Source organism: Genypterus blacodes, unplaced genomic scaffold (assembly GCF_046128005.1).
Source record: "Genypterus blacodes isolate CSIRO-AG114 ecotype Tasmania unplaced genomic scaffold, CSIRO-AGI_Gbla_v1 ptg000053l_1, whole genome shotgun sequence".
Classification (NCBI taxonomy): Eukaryota; Metazoa; Chordata; class Actinopteri; order Ophidiiformes; family Ophidiidae; genus Genypterus; species Genypterus blacodes.
In genome coordinates, this window is record NW_027466865.1 from 1,632,116 (window position 1) to 1,651,463 (window position 19,348).

Consider the following 19,348-nt stretch of genomic DNA (forward strand, 5'->3'; position numbering starts at 1 on the left):
TAACTCAGGCTGTTAAGGGCTTTAATATTCCTAATGTTTTATCTTCCCCAATCACATGGACAGAATATGAATAACACCTTTAGTATGTTGTACTACATACTTGTTGCAGTGTTTATTTGACAGCAAATTCTCATTGTATGATATATGTGGCACTGTGCACTAATACGCAGAGATACTGTGGCTCATCTGGTAGCTCTATAGAATATACATGTCACTATGATTGAATGTATCAGAGACACTGAAACTAATCTGATGTGATGACCCCCATCCTCATGCCCTTTCAGAGCAAGAGGACACTTGGATGTACTATGTTGTAGAATATGTTGCCAATATGGGCCTGCATCTAACCATGACGCCTCTCTCTCTGTCTCTCTCTCTCTCTGTCTTCCAGTCACGGTGACGATATGATTGTAACTCCATTTGCACAGGTGAGGAATTACTCCCATATCCATGTATTTGCCCTCTTGTCCTTTGTGGTTTATATTGAAGCATGTATTCTTGTAAATGCAGACAATTCAGCCCTCATGTACCTTTTCCCTCCAGGTTCTTGCCAGCTTAAGAACTGTACGGAACAATTTTGGTGCATTAACCAATATACAGCAAGACAGAGCATCCAATAAGTAAGTTGCCACAGGTACCACTGTTTTTAATTTTTCACACATAAATAATAGGCTGCCCCTGAGGTTTGAGCACAAATGGGTGCAGATTTGAAGCTTATATGTGCTTGTTTCATGACAAAACAGGTGACTCTGAAATGAACAGGTAAATCAATGTGGTATATTGGTGAATTGAGAAAAACTCAAACGTGCTGAAACTTTAAAAACCTTGTCTCTAAAGAAACAATTCAAAATTCAGCATTATTCAAAATACAGTGCTGTTCTACTGCTCCATTCCACATGCTGCTGCACCTGCTTGCGTCTACTGTGTTTAATATTCGCTCATGGCCTGGATTTGTTTGCCCCCTGCTGATCTTAATGGGTACTACAACAACAGCAGCACTAGTCAGTCTGCAAGGAACCCTCCGCCATAATGCTTCCTCACTCTGTAGTGAGCGATGCAATGAGCTTGCAGGGAGACGCTGCATGTGCACTGCTAACAGCCATGCAGAGAGTCGAGAATAAAATGTGTTAAAGGTGCTAAACTGTTGATTGTTTTTTTCTGCAAAAGGAAATGTGTCAGTGTTTGTGTTTGTGTCCCGCCCCAACAGGAGATCACCCATGTGTAACCCACCACCCATCACCAAGACCACCTTCACAGGTATGTGCACAGCAAGAGCAGCATGACTGTTCAGTCCTTGGTGGGTGTGGGTGTGTGTGTGTTTCTTTGTCTGTGAGCGTCTGTATTCGTAATTCCTGGGCATAGATAAACATACAAAATGTAATTTCTGAGACCTTTGTGTGATCTGTCTGAGATTATTGTAGGATTGGTTGCTGTTATAGTTTGATGTAGATGTTTTTGTCCATGTTAAGGTGCAGCATAGTTATGATGTTGGATAGTTCATCCAAGGCAGCCAAAGAACATGAAAATAATGCGAACCACTGTTGATGGTGATCAACATGACAAAACACATCTTCTACAACATATCCGCTGTTGTTTGTCCCGTGTGGACAGTCGCTCTCTAACAAACTTCTTGGACTAATTACATGTAGTGTGTTTGGTTAGGACAGGCAATCAGACAGTTTTTAAGAATAGAGGGGTCAGTGTGGGCACTCTGGTGATACTTTGCAGTCTCTGTCTGTGTCACATGAGCAACAGTTCATATACCACAGGTCTATTGTTATACTGGATGTCTCTCTGAAACCACAGTCTTGGGACATTGCATCCTCAGTACAGCTTTCACCCAGATTCTCCCAGCATCTTACACGCTCCTGGGTAGATGGTGTCGACTGCACAGCGTGTCTGGACCAGGCACAGATGCTGTTTGAAGGCTCCATTAGACTGACAGTCACTTGCTTTTTGAAATTGTCAGTGCCTGGAACGTGTGTACGCATTGCACACACTGATGCTGGAATATTTGCATACAGATGTTTATGCACACCATGTACATAGCATATTGTATGTACAGAAGCTAAGTCTAATTCACCACCTGCTTATAAATTAAGAACTAATGACATTACACAAAACCCAGAGCACAGGGACTGGTGCACAGCATTATGCCGTAAACCGGGGACCGCTGTGATCAAAACGGTTGTTTGTGTGTATTGACTACTTGTAATCAATACACACAAAGCTCCAGTCGTTTTTAGGCTTCCCTGATGTTTGATCTCCTAAACGTTCAGCTTTAGGGCAAACTTGTTTCTTTGTCAGTAAGAAATGTGTATTAAATATTTCTATAAGTATAATACTAATAAGGAAATGAAACATCAAAAAATAATTAAAAGGGCATAATTATCATCTAAAATCAGCTATGGAATACAATGAAATGGGGAATTAACATTGACAAAACAAACAAATGGCAAATAACTGAATTCTTTGGAATGCAGAGATTACCTGCATATAATATGATTTGTTCATCTATAATTGATAGTATTGGGATAAGATCTTAGAATGTTCAAACGGGTCGTTTTGCAATGACGCTGTACATCATTTTACACAATCATAACTTTGAGATTGAGCCTCTCTAAAGCATCGGTCCTTAATTGCTCTCCTGGTATAGCAGCCTTGTTTCCTTTACCTCCCCCCCCTCCCGTTCCTCCTCCTCCTCTCGCTCCCATCGCAGTCCAGCTTCAGAATTGAGCGGTTCCGGTACGTAGTTTGGCTGCAGCCTTGTGTCTGTGCAGCAGAGTGGCCTCTCCGAGCGCCGGTGTCTGATGTCGCACTAAGCATGAGAAGAATGTCATTGACGTCAGTGCAGTTGCTGTCAGAAAGAGTAGCACCCCAGCCACTGACACCGCGCAGGCAGAGAGACATGGAGGGAGAGAGAGAGAGAGCGAGGGGGGGGGGGGAGAGGGAGAGGGAGGCTGAAGAAAGAAAGATACTGAAAGGAGACAAAGGAGGGAGGAGTGGAGGAGGAAGGATGAACAGAGATCAGCAGAGGAAGGGAAGTGATGGAAGGAAGAGGTAGAGATATATATCAATAACAGAGAGGCAGGGGAGGGGGGAGAACCGGAGGAGGATCAGCGATGTCAGTGGTCGTTCTGAAGGAAGCTTTGTAACGATGGCAGACCTGCATTTGTTCTTCAAAACAGAAATAGCCTCCAATTAGACACACTACAAATGCACTGCACATGACCTGTAACAGATTATTCCACAGTCCAATGGTTTGAAGTTAGGAAGAGGCAAGTTTTCTTTGTCTGTGTTTGTCTGCTCTGCTTTGACCCAAACCTGAACTACATGTAGAAATGTGAAAGTGATGGAGGCATCAGGTGATAGAATTTGGTCCTCTTGCATTTTAATCTGACACCGTTTTCTTTCTGCATCTGTAATCGAATTACAGCCATCTCTTAGCATCAGGAGCCCTTGATCTGCCAAATGAGTCAATCAATAATCAATATTAATCGGTTTCTGACAAGGTGACACTTTCTGTTAACTTGGGCTTTGAAAGAAACGTGTCCTTTCATCTCCTCTAAAGAAATAAAGCAGGTGCATAACAGTGGCCATGAACAGTCTTCACCATCTATTGTCCTTCATCACTTTGTGTACTTGCTGCATTTGTATGCTGAACACATGGTTGCACGCTTGCTCGCCTCACACAGCACAGGGGAGCTCCCATCTCTTCACTCCGCTCCTGTAAGACCCGGGCCACGTTTTGCCACTCACTCTCCCTTCCCCATCCACAGTGCAGTCCTCTCAGGCTTTAGGTACAGCTTGGGGAGAGCAGCACGTTTGGCTACCAGGGACGCCGAAGCAACAGCAGCCCACCCCACACACACACACTCACACACACACACAGCATCTATAGAAAACACACTCCAGCACCGGATTGTAGCGTTTTTCTTTCTGGACAGCATGGATGCTTTTATTGGCAGACAGGCTCAGGAGACAAAACCATGATGTGTTTTGGTTAGCATTTTTTATCTGGTGTGAGTGTATGTGTGAATGCATGTGTGTGTCGGCTCCCTCTCTGTGTGTGCGGTGTGTATGTGAGCTTTCTTTGTATGTGCTAACCATGATGTCAGGCTGCTACAGCCGATCCTGTATTTGTTCACTGATGGACCACGTTGACCTGGAACTTGACTGGTTCTGAATCTCTCTGGATACTATATTTTCTTCAGTCCGTGTCTTCCTTCCCTCCCGCCTTATGGCAGACATGGGCCTGCTAAGCAGACTGCTGTTCATCCTGATACATGACTGGAATTACACCCCTCTTTTGGACGACAGAGTAAACCTTATACACCCACATCGGCGAGTGTGATCAGAGTGAGGCGTGCTGTGTGTATGTGTGTGTCCATGTGAGATTTCTCGCGTCTTGCGTTTTCAGTGTGGCAGCTAATGCCAAAGAGTCACCTGAAATCTCCGCTGTGGTTCTCTTTTCTGATACATTCATGCGGACACTCAGACCTGAATCAGGGTGGCCGATTTCCATTCATTAACTGCAACTGTGACCCCCCCCCCTTGGATTGTATCTGATTCATTTGTAATCAGAGAAAGGGATTTTGAGTAGTAGGACTACCGGACCTCACATTTCTCTAAAGGATTCAGTGGAGGATTCATACAGCTGGCCTGCGTTTAGGATACAGGACGCCGCAACAAGGCCCCTGGTCCCGGGCCCCACAGCTGGATCATCTGTCCAGTATGAAGAGTCACCCATGTGTCTACTTGGGGTATCCCAGCTTAGCTGTGTGTGGGGTGGGAGACCCCGGGCCTGGACCGTCCACTAGTCCTCTGAAGCGGGCCCTTACTGACCCCTTGCCCTCCTGTCTTGCCCCTGCAGAGGAGGCCTACCAGAAGCTGGCCACTGAGACTCTGGAAGAGCTGGACTGGTGCTTGGACCAGCTGGAGACGCTGCAGACCAGACACTCAGTCAGTGAAATGGCCTCCAATAAGGTAAGAATATCAGAAAAGTTTCATCAAGTTTTCTCTCTGCTGTAAATTAGTTTTGCTGTGGGAGCCAAGAAACCATCTGTAGTTAGGACATTTATTTTTGTTTGTCCTCAAATGAATCACTGTGTCATTGAGTAAGATGTGTCCAGTTGCAGCTTCTGAGGGTTCAGTGTGTTTTGGGGCTTTGACATTAACGTGTCATGACACTGTGTGCAACATACAGTGGAGCATATTGTGAAATGTGTTTGGGTAATTATCTTTACCCAGAGTTACACTATGCTGCACAGTCTATGTATTGACAATATATATAATGTTTCCCATCGGTATGGAATGTAGTAAAAAAATCCAACACTTGCAACACAGTCTTGCATCCACATTACCTCTGTTTAGTCAAGTCATTTTTCGCTCATCTCGTTCAACTGTATTTGTATTAAATGCCAATACTGTTTTTGAGAAATTCCACAGCATTAAAACAGACATTAATCAAGGCCACAATGACATGTTATCAAGTGGCTTTAACATGTGAATATCATTTTAATGAAGCATGTGTGCCGTCTGTAGCCTGCTGCATCGCCTCCAAGCCTCCCTCCTTCTTCATTTGTCAAGTGTTTATTTACCCAGAGTGGTTAACACACAAGCCTGAAGAGCTGTGGTGTCGCTGATGGCATCTACAATTGTTTGGCTATGATGTGACTTGTGAATTGTCGTTGTCCTGTCGTGCTTTTCCATCCTTGTGCCATCAAAGTACACATTGGTGTTAATGTATTGTCTATGTGTGTTGGTGATAGCATCGTCATGCAGGCAGGGAATGGTGCTGTGAGCATGCTCATTCGCCTCCAGAGCGCGCGCTTGTGTGTGTGTTTGTGTGTGTGTGTGTGAGAGGGGGGGGCGAGGCTGCTGTGCTGCTCTGCATGCTGATCAGCTCTGGGCTCTGGTGATGTCACACACTGTGATGTCACAGGAGGGGGATGGACTAAGAGGAGATACTGCTAGACAGACAAAGGAGACACACGTGCACGTGCGCACGCACACACACTGCTAATGCTGCCATTTACACATGTTTGATTGGGACATCCAGCTCTTTTAAAGGTAGAACAGATAAAAGTGTAACGTTGTGAGCATGAGCTGCCTCACCATTGTTCACCAGCACAGCTATCTCCGGTTGTCATGGCAACAGCCATAGGCCCCCGCTATCTCACTCCAACAACACACACATGCATACAGTCACTACAGTGCTCTCTCCCACACAGCCATTACTTTGTGTCTGTATCCTGCAGACTTTGTTATTTGCACTCAACAAACCTAATTCATAAAAGTAGGAAGGTGCTGAAACCACTTTGGTCCCCTGTGACATTTCTGTGAAAATCACCAATCATAATGGTGCCCGCATGCCCTTTAGCAGTCTTATTGCGTACCTCCTGCTCAAAGACTGCCTTGGTATTACTTTGTGTAGTAATGCTGTTCATGTATTGTAACTGCTAATGTTTGTGTAGCTGAGATGAAGCGGATTGAGTCGTATGCAGTCAGTTGGGCTGGACAGTATATAATTATGTTAATAGATGAGCCCTGATTTGTTTTTCTATCCATGTGGCGTTCCCCCCTGTTTATCTACATTACTGAATAGATTTTGTAAATGAAAATGTCCTAAATTTGTCACTCAGTTTTGTTTAGATCTTCAGTGAACACCAGATTTACTTCAGCTGTAATTGGCTGAATCCAAAAGAAAGAAACGCAAGAGATCTGAAGGTGTGTGAGCTATAGATGCAGTTACACACAAGTCACAAAAGCTGGGTGTCACACTTTCCAATTTTAACCCAATGGTTTGTGTTTGCACCTCTTGGCTGAGAGAGAGAGAGAGAGAGAGAGAGAGAGAGAGAGAGAGAGAGAGAGAGAGAGAGAGAGAGAGAGAGAGAGAGAGAGAGAGAGAGAGAGAGAGAGAGAGAGAGAGAGAGAGAGAGAGAGAGAGAGAGAGAGAGAGAGAGAGAGAGAGAGAGAGAGAGAGAGAGAGAGAGAGAGAGAGAGAGAGAGAGAGAGAGGTCGCGTTGCGGCACAAATAAAAAGCCGCGGTTGTGGAGTTAAAAAAAACGATACAATGGTGTCTACGTATATACTGGATTTGTGCATATGCTAGAGTGTGTGTGTGTGTGTGTGTTGAGCCAGAGTTGGTTGGAGCCAGTGGATATCAGCTGGCCAGTGGTCTCATCTGCTCCAGCCTAGCTGCAAATTACTCCCAGTGCCTGGCTGTGTGTAGAGAGGTGGGGTGTAAAGTAAGCAGAGACACTTTTGGTCCCTGTTCAATCCCTCAAGCCAACAGATACCTCGACCCCCTCCGCCCCGCCCACACACACACACACACACACACACACACACACACACACACCATGGAACCCAGTAGCTTTTCTCAATATCCCAGATTTCTATGGAAGCAGCAGATCAGTCACTGCTATTGAATTGGTAACAATACAAATGGCTTCTCCCAAAATGAAGAATTTACAACCCTTCAGTCTTCATCCAGTCTTACCTTTATGAAGCGTATAATGTTAAATATTGAATTGAAAAGCTCTCCTCTTCGTTTTTGTAACCGGAGTGAACAAAACAAACGGCTTTCATCTGAATCGGAACAAAGGAAAGATTTAGAGCGAGGGCTAGTTGAGAGGAATTGTTATATTGTCATTCTTTTCTTTGCACCATTTAACAGAAAGTTCCATTAAATTAGTCCTGACCAAGGTATAATGCCCATTTTAATTCGTGTTTTAATAGCGCAATAACCTCTCAACCCCTCTGACATTCAAACTGTTGTCAGACGCTCTCTGTTCCTTACCTGAGCCCACTTCACGCACACAGTGACGCTCATCCTTTTTTGCAAGTTTAATTGGTTTTCGCATGTTCGACATCACCTCATCTGTGATGTTATTGTGACTCACCTCCCACTAAAATTACGGTCAGGAATGTTCACCTCTGTGTTCCAGTTTTGTATGATGATGAATGAGGTAGCCTGATGTAACACATCATACAGAAGGTCAGGTATGTCCCTACACAAACAATGCAACATCGTGATCTACAGTTCTACATGTAACACCATACACACACACACACACGCCGTCCTTGTGCGCGGTAGGAATTGTAGGAAAGAGGGGCTGGATTTTCCAATGGCTTCAGTTCCAGCCAATCGCACAGCAGGTGATCTCGAGTCTGCTGCAAGCCAAGCCAATCAGAGGTGATGATGAGCTCACTCTGCATCCATATCTGGTCCCTGATTCGCTGTGGCTGTGTGACATTCTGAGAGGAGCAGCCTGTGCTCTTCACATGGGAGCTGGTGTCATACACACACAGCAGCATACAGGCAGACAGCCAGGGCTGTTTGAGAGCTGGAGACAGAATTTTTTTTTAGCCGTCCTGGTGCTTTGGCATCAACCAAGCATCCGCACAATCATCAATTATTCACAACCTCAGCAGTGTGTGCCTGTATGAGTGTGTTACTGCCTGTATCATAGTCCGTTAGTTTAGTATACGCTCTAATTTTGTTTTGGGGAGCTGCACTCCGGCCGCTCCTTCTCCTCACCACATCCTGGGACATGGGCTCCTTTCTGTCGATCATTACGGGACAAAATCGTGGGGCTTCATGTTTGGACTCTGTACAGCTGATCTGCATTGAGCTGAGCTCTGAGGGCTCTTCAGGTTGAGACATTCTACTGGTCAGAGCTTCTGTTTTGGTTTCGCTAGATCTCTCGCTCTTTCATCATCTGAACCGTTTTTTTGATCTGCACACCTTATATTTGTTTGAGTCTGGATCTGGCTGATTTTTAAATTGTCAAAATGCCTGAAGCCAATTACCTGCTCTCTGTCTCCTGGGGATATATAAAGGTAAGAGGCGCTTTGTGTGTTAGTATATTTTAATAATTTCTCTGGTGTTCCTCAGCTGCGATCTCAATCTCATTGTTGAAATTGCATGATTTCATTGAACCAGGAGAATGGAAATATTTACAAACTCTTCACGTTGGACCACAAATAGAAAGCAGATATAGAACTCAGTGTTTCTTAGATGTGATACACTGTTGGCTTCTCTGGAGGGTGCAGACATGATGTAACACACAGAAAACCATACGTACGTAGGGACCTTCATTTTAAAACTGGTGTTGTGTTTAGCCATACACGTACGTGTAAATCCTCCACATTCAAATTGGTCCAGGAGGGATCTTTGTCTTTATTTCTATTCCATTTAATTGTTTAATTTATTGTTTGAAATGTATATTTAGCTCTTTATTTGTTTCAGTCTACTGACTCTAACCAAAGCACGCTGACTAAAGCACATTACAGATGTTTTTGTTTTTATTTTTTTCCTCTTGTGTCTCCATTTTGAAAAGGCACCCGGTGTAAATGCCCCCGGGTGTCATTCAATAACTTGTCAATACACAATAGCTCAGTAAGCACTCTGATGGGCTGTAATGGATTATTTTAAGTGATCATTCCATGATCAATCCATATACGTGTGTTCGGCATTAGTTTAGACGCAGTGGCAGTTGTTGTGCAACCACTTAAGTAAATCTGTCATTTCAAGCCTTCTCCTCCATGTCAATCAGTTTGATCTTCAAACCAAAAGCCGGAGCTATTTTTGGATCTGCCACTCCAATTAGGTCCAGGGGGTGGAGAGGGAGAGAGAGAAATCAAAACCAAAACTGAGAGAAAGAAATTGGGGTGGGGGGGAGAAATAGGTCACTGACATCCTCAGCAGCAGTGTGTGTGTGTGTGTGTGTGTGTGTGTTGCACTACGAAAGATGAAATTCAGGTAACAGCAGGGCCTGTGCTCATAAAACACACGAGACCTCTTTGTGAATATTCATGCATTTCATTTAAAAGAGAGGATTTTGTTTCAGTGGCTCCATAAAATAAATGTTTTCCTTTGTTGCTTCAATCATTCTTTGAACATTTTGTAACAAATGTATTCTTTCTTGACTTGCATTTACAGCTCCTGTCCTGTAGTTCTGTGTGATTTTGTTAAGAATGAATGATATTTCTTGGTTCTGTCTTTGCTGCACATTAACCGTGTCAAACCTCTAATCTGTCTGTTTCAGTTCAAGAGGATGCTGAACAGGGAGCTGACTCACCTTTCGGAGATGAGCCGTTCTGGGAACCAGGTGTCTGAGTTCATCTCCAGCACCTTCCTGGGTGAGTGATGACACAGAGATCAGACACTCTGGGGTTTGGTATAAAAACAGAATGCATCACGGTGAACGACCACAATTAACACGGTGCCAAGACTGAGACAGTGCTGTCCCATCTTGTACATGTATAGGTAGTAAGGATGGCTGTGAGTAGTGTAATGCTGCGCTGTGATACATAGTCTGCACATTTACTCTGATATAATATTTGTTTGGTTCCTGGATGAACCACAGCAGCACAAACCTCAACTTCATTGTCTTCACATTCTCTCTCCAACTCTGCTTCCCCGCAGACAAACAGCATGAAGTGGAGATGCCGTCCCCTCAGATGCAGAAGGAGAAGGAACAGAACAAAAAGCCCATGTCGCAGATTAGCGGGGTGAAAAAGCTGCAGCACTCCTCCAGCCTCACAAACTCCAACATCCCTCGCTTCGGAGTGAAGACGGAGACCGAGGACGAGCTTGCGAAGGTGCGTTTGTGTCGATGGCCGTCACAGATTTTGGTGTCGCAGAAAGAATAAACTTGTTTTTATTGACTGTTTCTCTGCTTCCTTCATCAGGAACTTGAGCACGTCAATAAATGGGGCCTTAATGTTTTCAAAATCTCAGAGTTTTCTGGGAATCGGCCGCTGACAGTCATGATGTACACAATATTCCAGGTAATGACATCATGTCATCATCGGTCACTCTCCTAATCTTTCTTCATGCGTCTGTTTGTAATGTTTTGGCTGAAAACTCTCTATTCCCCTTTTTTTCTGCCATGTAGGAGAGAGACTTGTTAAAAACTTTTAAAATTCCACTTGACACCTTTATAACATACCTGATGACCTTAGAAGACCATTACCATGGCGATGTGGCCTACCACAACAACATCCATGCTGCTGATGTCACCCAGTCAACTCACGTGCTGCTATCCACCCCCGCCCTCGAGGTGAGACAAACACACACACACATGTCCACATCATGCATGCACGGACACACACACACACACACACACACACGTGGCTCATGCTTCCACAATCGGCTCCAATCAAACTCCAGCTCAAAGTCCAATCAATGGCTCTTAGTTACCAGGATATTTTTGTCCCGACCGTTTGATTCTCTCTCTCATCAGTGCCCTTCCCTCTCCCCTCTGTGCACGACTCTTTATTCCAGGCTGTGTTCACCGACCTTGAGATCCTCGCTGCCATCTTTGCCAGTGCTATTCATGACGTTGACCATCCAGGAGTCTCAAACCAGTTTCTCATCAACACCAGTGAGTCTAAACGCTGATCGCTGTTTCAGCGGCTCAGCAGTATTGTTGGTATGCAGTCACTAAGACACACACACACACACACAGTGACTCACCCACGCAACTCACACGCTGGTGAGTGCATTGTGGACGTATACATGCATGAAAATTCACAAACCTGCCTGCACCCACATGTACAGGCACATTTTCACCAGCATGTTTTTCTGAAGTCACGTGTGGTTTTGGCGAGGCCAGGACAGGAGATCAATACTCTCCTTAATGTGTCCTCATCATTCACTGCTCAGCATGACACGTTCTCAACAAACCCCCTCCACCCTCAGAGACACGATGGAGTCGGGCCACGCCGCATTTACAAACACTGTTATTCTGGGTTCACCAGAGATCTGCAGTTGAAGCGTCCTTGAATAAGACACTTGACGCACTCGCTTATAGCCGGATGTTTCTCGGGCGCCAGTGTAGTTTGGTAAACTAGATGAAAACACATAAAAAATCCTTATTAAATTGACAGAGTTTTGGCTCCAATGCCTCGTCTGGAGGCCGCCGGAGGCTAAATTTGACAGTTGCGTAAGAGCATTAGTAATTCATTGCCAGAAAAGCGAAGCCACAGTCTCACACACTTGATGCACGGTGTGTTGTACCTCCCTTAAACCCACGTGGGGAATCCCTGCAGTAAAGGCAGTGTGAGTCATTCCGGTTAGGAGCCACCGGAATGATCTTCTGTCAGCCAAAGCAGCAGAGCAGGATCCCCTTTCTCCTCTGTGGGCAAGACTAATGCATCTTAATGGAGAATCTAAATACAGCTGGAGGACCTTCAGGTGACCCAGAGTGGGGAAACCTCTTTCTGAGTGGAAAACATGCTGGTGCTTTGTTTTCCCTCTCGGTGAGGAAAGAGACGGGCGGGGATCCGGGCAGGCCTGAGCTGTGCCAACAGGCCCTTTATTTGTTGCACATGTGCCTTAAAAAAAGGAGTTAAAATGGCAAAAGGTAGTGAGCCCCCTTGTGGTAAATGGTGGTGCTTTTTTTCCCCATATCAGACTAGGATGCAGTAAAAATTTCGGCAAATCCCATTTAAAAAGTGACACACTGGGCCTTACAAAACGTTTCATCCACAGACCACAACAACAATCTGTATTTTTCTGTGCAGATTCCGAGCTGGCGCTGATGTACAATGACTCATCAGTGTTGGAGAACCACCATCTGGCCGTGGGCTTCAAGCTCCTGCAAGACGAGAACTGTGACATCTTCCAAAACCTGACCAAAAAACAACGACAATCGCTGAGAAAGATGGTCATCGACATCGTAAGTAGAGCAGCGGAGGAAAATCTAGCGTCAGGAATCCCTTGCTTCTTGTGTATGACGGTCATCTGAACTTTGGCACTGTTTTCTTGCGGGTGTGTCCAGGTGCTTGCAACAGACATGTCCAAGCACATGAATCTACTGGCTGATCTGAAAACAATGGTGGAAACCAAGAAGGTGACCAGCTCAGGTGTGCTGCTGCTGGACAACTACTCTGACAGAATACAGGTCAGGCAGTCGCTCCCGGCTCCATAAACGCCACGACTCAATCCGCGATTGATGCCTCGTCTTAACGCCGTCGTATGTTCCCACGCAGGTTCTTCAGAACATGGTGCACTGCGCGGACCTGAGCAACCCCACTAAGCCCCTGCAGCTGTACCGGCAGTGGACGGACCGGATCATGGAGGAGTTCTTCGGCCAGGGCGACCGGGAGAGAGAGAGGGGCATGGAAATCAGTCCCATGTGTGACAAACACAACGCCTCAGTGGAAAAGAGCCAGGTAACACACTCGCACACACACACACATTGATGTGTACGAGCACGGACGTCAGGGTGGGTTTGATTATCGGAGCCACAAATATACAGCATCTTACATTTAGTTGTGGTCTCCAAGTTCAGTCTTCCTGTAGGCGCACATTGGATCCTGGGATGGAGCCTGTATGCAGTACGACTATAAGCTGTATGACACCAGTCAAGCTGCTTTGAGTGAAATCTCACATCAAATTCATTATTGTTTACATTTTCCAAGTCAGCTGATGTTTGCCTGTTTGGCCTCAGTGTGACATGCAGCGTCCCTGAAGGCTCCACAGACCCACAGCAACGACTCTGTGCCCAGACAAAACACAGGAAGAAAGCTTGAGACAGGCGGCTCAGAGAGACAAGCAGGCAATTTTACAACAAGCTGTAAATATTAATAATTGCCACAATTGAAGATTCACTGATTGCAGAAGAATGAACTTCAAATAAAATAAAATCTATTTTTGGAATTTTGTGAGTTGATTGAAACTCTTAAGACTCTTAGTTCTTTCTAAATCTTGCTAAAAGTCTTTTACCTTTCCTCCGTCCCTGCAGGTGGGTTTCATAGACTATATCGTTCACCCTTTGTGGGAGACGTGGGCCGACCTGGTCCACCCGGACGCCCAGGACATCCTGGACACTTTGGAGGACAACAGGGAGTGGTACCAGAGCACCATCCCCCAGAGCCCCTCCCCTGCTCTGGACGAGGCGGAGGACGGCAGCCGGCCCCCGGGGGACAAGTTCCAGTTTGAGCTCACCCTGGAGGAGGACGGGGAGTCTGACACGGAAAAGGACAGCGGCAGCCAAGCTGAGGAGGAAGAGGAAGAAGAGGAGGAAGAGGAAGAGGAGGAGGAGGAGGAGGATAACAGCTGTACTGATTCTAAAACACTCTGCACGCAGGACTCTGAGTCGACAGAGATTCCTTTGGACGAACAAGTTGGGGAGGAGGAAGACGAGGAGGTAGCAGAAGAGGCTGAGACGCCGTGCTCACAACCGTGTGCGGTGGAAGAAGGGGAGGAGGGGGAGAAAGACAAATCTCCAGACACATAGCAGTGTGTGTGTGGACGGCACCTGGTGAACTGTTCTTCTTAGTAATGACAGATAATTATTTATAGAATATTTTTGGGGTTTTGTGGCGTCTTTCTGTGTTTTTTGATACATCCATGTTTCCGGTTCCAAAGCGTGTGTGCTGCTATTCCACCTTGGCCCCTCCCCCCTTCCCTCAGCTTGGCTCAGACACGCCCACTCGGTACTTCGACAAGTTTTTTTGCACTCAGGAAAACTCCTACTCATCCCCCCCCTTTGTACTGAAGCGGTGTGTCTTTATTTCTCCTTCCCCTCTACTTTCCCCTTCACGTCGTTCTCACACTCACTCACACACACTCACACGCACACACACACACACACACACACACACACACACACACTCCCCCCCTCCCACCTTGCCGGACCTTTTAGCAGTGTTTCTGTTGTTTTTAATCAAAGTGCCCATTTTCCACACAGAGGCCGTGGTCGTCGTTGCGATCGAGGAAAATCTGCGTCTCTGTCTAAGTCTCCGTCCCTCCCGTCCCCTGTGCCCCCCTCCCCTCTCCGTCACGTCACAGCGCCTTCTCTACCCCGTAAACCCTGCCAGAGGACGCCGCAGAGGTGGAAGCTGCAGCGCTCTGGATGGAGAGTTTTCTTTTGTTTTGTTTTCCTCCTGACATGGAAGTCTTCCTTGAAAACCTGACTGACACAAAGCTCAATTCTAAACGACCTCTTTAATTTTGTATTGTACTGTATGTCAGATTGAACTATTTTCTAGAATTTTAATTTTGCTATCCTAGGCTTTGTTTTGTTCGCAAATAGATGAGAGAAGCAACTTGTGACATTCTTTACAAAACGCCAATCCGACGGGGCCCACATCTGTCCCAGATGTTTGAGAGGCCGTCACAGCTGGATTGCGTTTGGAGCATTTGGAGCGTTTGGAGGCGTTTGCACTTGCTCCAATAGCATTTCTATTCCTATTCCCACACCACTCCACTCCAATTAGGTTGAAGGCTTATTTTGGATATTATTGAAAACATGCCGTCCTTTGCTTTTTTAGTTCCTAACTGATGTGGATGAAGCCTTTAAAGTTTAATTTTGGTTGCCTGCAATTCTTTTGAACACATTCTGAGACGATGCAATGCTTTGTAGTGGATTGAAAAAGCACCTTTTGTTAGACACTTGAGTAGTGCTCAGAGTGTAGAGACATTCTAACGGTGTTTTAAAAAAAACAATGGGCGAGGTTTTGTACCGATGTGTTTTTGTGATTTTTAGTTGTCATGACGCCTTGGTTCCTCCTTCTGACCTCCATGTGTTTCACCTCATTGCCAGTTCAGTTTTCATTTGTGCAATATGAATCCATGTTTCCACCATGCCGACGGTAGATTTTTGCCATCCGGACACTGAAACCCCAGTTGCTGTCTTTGTTTTTGAGAAGACAATCAGCTCCGTTGTGTAGAAGTCAAGAGAAAGTAGACCCTCTAATGCACTGATATATTCATCCATCACCACTTTAAACTCGCCCAGACACTCACACACTTGCACACTTCGGCTTGAACAACGCTGTTTTACACCTCGGCCAAGAGTCTCTTTGTTTTCCACGTTTCCATGGTTTCCACGTTACCACTGATGCTATTATTTATTGGTATATTTTTCTATTTGTTGAGTCTCTTTTGCAATATAAAGGTGGTACAGTAAAATAATTGACTGTAGCATAAAGGCTTGCTGGTTACAAATACCCAAATATGCGTTTTCTTCTCTGTGTACATACAATGTAGAAAATCAAACAAATGTAAAAACTAGAAGAAAAAAAACCACTTGAAATACAGCACACAGCTTTTTTAGGGAGTTCTTTTTTTTCATTTTAAAATCTTTATTTAATGTTTGATTTTTGTGCCAAGATTTCCTTTCTCTTCTCTCCATCCTCACCCAATGCCCTTACCTGTACTACAGTTTTCTGGTTTAATCGCTGTTTACAAACTATTTATTGTGCTGTATATAATATCTAATTATTAATGTTATTATTATCATAATGCCGTTTGTTGTTAAATGGTTGATTCTTATCATCCCTTTTGGTGATGGTGTGGCTGTATTATGTACCTCTTGTTGAGAGAATGTTTATGACACATGCTTCTTCATTGTAAAATGATCCATCCACGTGTTGCATACCTGAGGACGAGCTCAGTGCAGAGAGAGGGAAAGCCAAATTGTTTTCTAAAAAAGAAACTGTTCCTTGGCCCATGGGCTGTGCCTTAAATTCAACGCATGTCACTTACTTTAGCCTTTTCTTTCTCCTTTATCGTCTACTACTTTTGCTGCATTAGTGAATCTCTGGGCTTGGGTTGTCCTGATCTCCTGTTGAGAGGAATTTAAGAAAATGTTGCCTTTTTCTTTTCTTTCCTTTTCTTTTTTTTGCTTTCACAGCCAAACAATTTCTCCTTTGAAAATGTGGCACGGGGTGGAAATTCTGTCGTCGCTGCAGACTTTCGTAAAGATTCAAGTCAACCACAAGAGGCAGATTTGCTGTCTAGGGTGCGGTGCGGCCTGCAGCCCGATGTCCCAGAGTTCCATTAACTGTAGACGTGGTCCGAGCAGCTCGCACTTTCCTCCACACTCAGAGATGCGACGCAACTTGTCGGAAAAGGACGCGGCGGTCACTGCGGCGTCGCCCACAACCGGCTGCTTGTGACGAAAACACTGAACAGGACACAACAGGAGTGTGACCTTTGCGCTCTACCACGGCCTGCGAAGCACAGAGGCTTTGAGGCACACCTGCATGTTCAGCCACTGCTGCATTAATTACGGCTGAAACACTGACGGTGTGTTGCTTATCTATGCTCGGCCCGCACTTCCACTCACGTTACTTGCAATATCCAAAAACCACTGACATCTTTCTGCCTGGAGAGGAGAAGCGTTGGTTTATTTCTATATAGTGAAAGGGGGGTGGGGTGGGGGTGGGGGGGTGGGGGCAGGTGTGTCGGGTGTGCATATCATTGTCCAACGACAGGGACTCTTATTTTGACACACATACTGTAGATTCTAAACAGCCCTGGACCAACGGAAACAGTGGAGTCTTTTCTCATTCTGTGTTCTATTTTTTTATGGTATGAAAGGAAAACACAAACTGTAACTTAAAAAAGGTCTTCAGGACAATTATTTTTTTGGGTTATGTCTTTAGAATGCCAACTTGTCTGGAAGTTTCACAGGACAATTAAAATGTTATTTTAATGGATTCCTTGTTAATTGCAGTCTATTGGATAGCACTGTAGATCACAAGTTTATGTAAAAAACCTGAAAATGAATGAAAAAAAAATGTTTTATATGCAATGGATTAAATAAAAGCATGGGTTGATTCTGCCTACTCGCTGGTTTGTGGTGTTTGTCTGGCAGGGTGACGCAGGTGGATGACCCCTGTGACGCCAGAGGTCATTGTGTCCGACCCTTCACCCTTCACAACTGTCCCTGTAGAACGGCTTTGTAATGGATACAAAATGTTTCCTTTTGTTGAGGTATTTCTTAATTAATCCTAAAGATCAGAACATGTAACCTATAAAACACAATTGCAATCTTTACCTTTTAAAAGGAAGCAGAGCAGATTACACATGCTTTGATTGATATGACGAGCTGTAATGGCAGCATGCCTGTGACATATTGTGACACGAAACTACAAAAATAACATGTAATATTGTAGTATTTACCAGCAGAACAATCTTTCCTGTTAAGATATTAATTTGATGCATTTTCACCCCATATTACAACGTCAATCTGATATGAAATGTGCATCTTTGGCTCAAGTGATATTTTTTTTAAGGTGTAATGTTTCAACGCTAGATGGCGCAAAACCCCCCAGAAAAAACAAGCCCATAGAGTAAAGAGGGAAAACAGACTCACTGATACATTTAGTTTTATTTCCTGTATTTTCCAAAAACTTTAACTTTGCTTGCACTCCAAGAAAGAAACATATTCAATCATTTGTAAAGTTTAATTGTCTAAAAGGAGATTTGACCAGAGTGACTGTGTGGGCACCTGAACAGCCTTGTTTACTCTCTCTTCTAATAAATCTTGAGTTGAATACAGTTCAGTATTTCATGGCTATTATCATAAAATTCTAATATCACACACACGGACGGCTGCACACGTACCAAGCACATGTATACACACACGTGCAGGATCTTTGAAATTATTTTTAATGTATCCCTTATTTGGAACTACATTAGTACAGCATATGGCATGGACTAAGTTATTTTTCCCTGACTATCATTCACAACAACACTGCATTTGGACATGAATACAAGTTCAACCAACAACCAACAGTTAGCAGGAACAGCGTACAGTACGTGAATACATTTGTACAAAAGGTATACACAAACAATACACTATATTGTCATCACTATGATACACACACATATACACACCCGCACACACGCACATGGTCATGCACTCAGTGGCTACAGTTACTGAATGAAGCACACACTCCTTTGTAGGGATTGTACGTCAGTCTCAGCGCCGTCATCAGTCTGTCACTCGCATACTGCAGATATCATCACCGTACTGGAGGGGAAACTATGTACAGGGATTACTTCATAAAATATTGCACTTATTGGCCCATTGCATTTCACAGCGAGCGCTATGATAATGCTCCTAAATCTGTAACATAGAGTCATATATACACTATATAAATCTACATAGATAAGTCGGTACTGACTTCATGCAATTTTTTGGAATTTTTATGTAACTATGCAACAACCATCTTACAATGCAAAAAATGAATAGCTTTAGTGAATAGATTTGGCACAGATGTGTTTTTCATGAATCAGTGCCCCTCAGAACATTTGGGGATTTTTAAATACACCTATGATGTTATGTATCCAACTACTTTATGGTGTTGTGATGCTTTGCAACCTCTTAAACTCTTGACGCCCACCTTAAATGTCACCCTTAAAGCTAAAATATGTTACACTTTTTTGCAGTATTTGCTTAAGTCCTCATTACATCCTGATAGGAATCTATACATAGAATGCTGTGTGATAAATGTCTCGTCTATGTAGCTACTCATGGGATCTGATTGGGACAAATGTAAAACCTTACACACCCAAAAGTACCAATATTTACCACAA

At 44.4% G+C, this 19,348-nt stretch overlaps 1 protein-coding gene across 4 annotated transcripts in view; it reads left to right on the forward strand.

The window, feature by feature from the left end:
- The window catches only part of pde4d (phosphodiesterase 4D, cAMP-specific), a 134,337-nt gene extending 117,169 nt beyond the window's left edge, over positions 1 to 17,168 (forward strand). For all 4 annotated transcript variants that reach the window (XM_076150616.1, XM_076150617.1, XM_076150618.1 and 1 more), the window contains 13 exons: positions 392 to 428; positions 544 to 620; positions 1,208 to 1,257; positions 4,874 to 4,986; positions 10,056 to 10,149; positions 10,436 to 10,611; positions 10,702 to 10,800; positions 10,908 to 11,072; positions 11,297 to 11,396; positions 12,538 to 12,692; positions 12,795 to 12,917; positions 13,006 to 13,188; positions 13,761 to 17,168. In XM_076150616.1, coding sequence (XP_076006731.1) covers positions 392 to 428; positions 544 to 620; positions 1,208 to 1,257; positions 4,874 to 4,986; positions 10,056 to 10,149; positions 10,436 to 10,611; positions 10,702 to 10,800; positions 10,908 to 11,072; positions 11,297 to 11,396; positions 12,538 to 12,692; positions 12,795 to 12,917; positions 13,006 to 13,188; positions 13,761 to 14,255 — 1,867 coding nt within the window. In that variant the 3' untranslated portion in view covers positions 14,256 to 17,168. The remainder of the gene's footprint in view (positions 1 to 391; positions 429 to 543; positions 621 to 1,207; positions 1,258 to 4,873; positions 4,987 to 10,055; positions 10,150 to 10,435; positions 10,612 to 10,701; positions 10,801 to 10,907; positions 11,073 to 11,296; positions 11,397 to 12,537; positions 12,693 to 12,794; positions 12,918 to 13,005; positions 13,189 to 13,760) is intronic.
- The last annotated feature ends 2,180 nt before the right edge of the window (positions 17,169 to 19,348 follow it).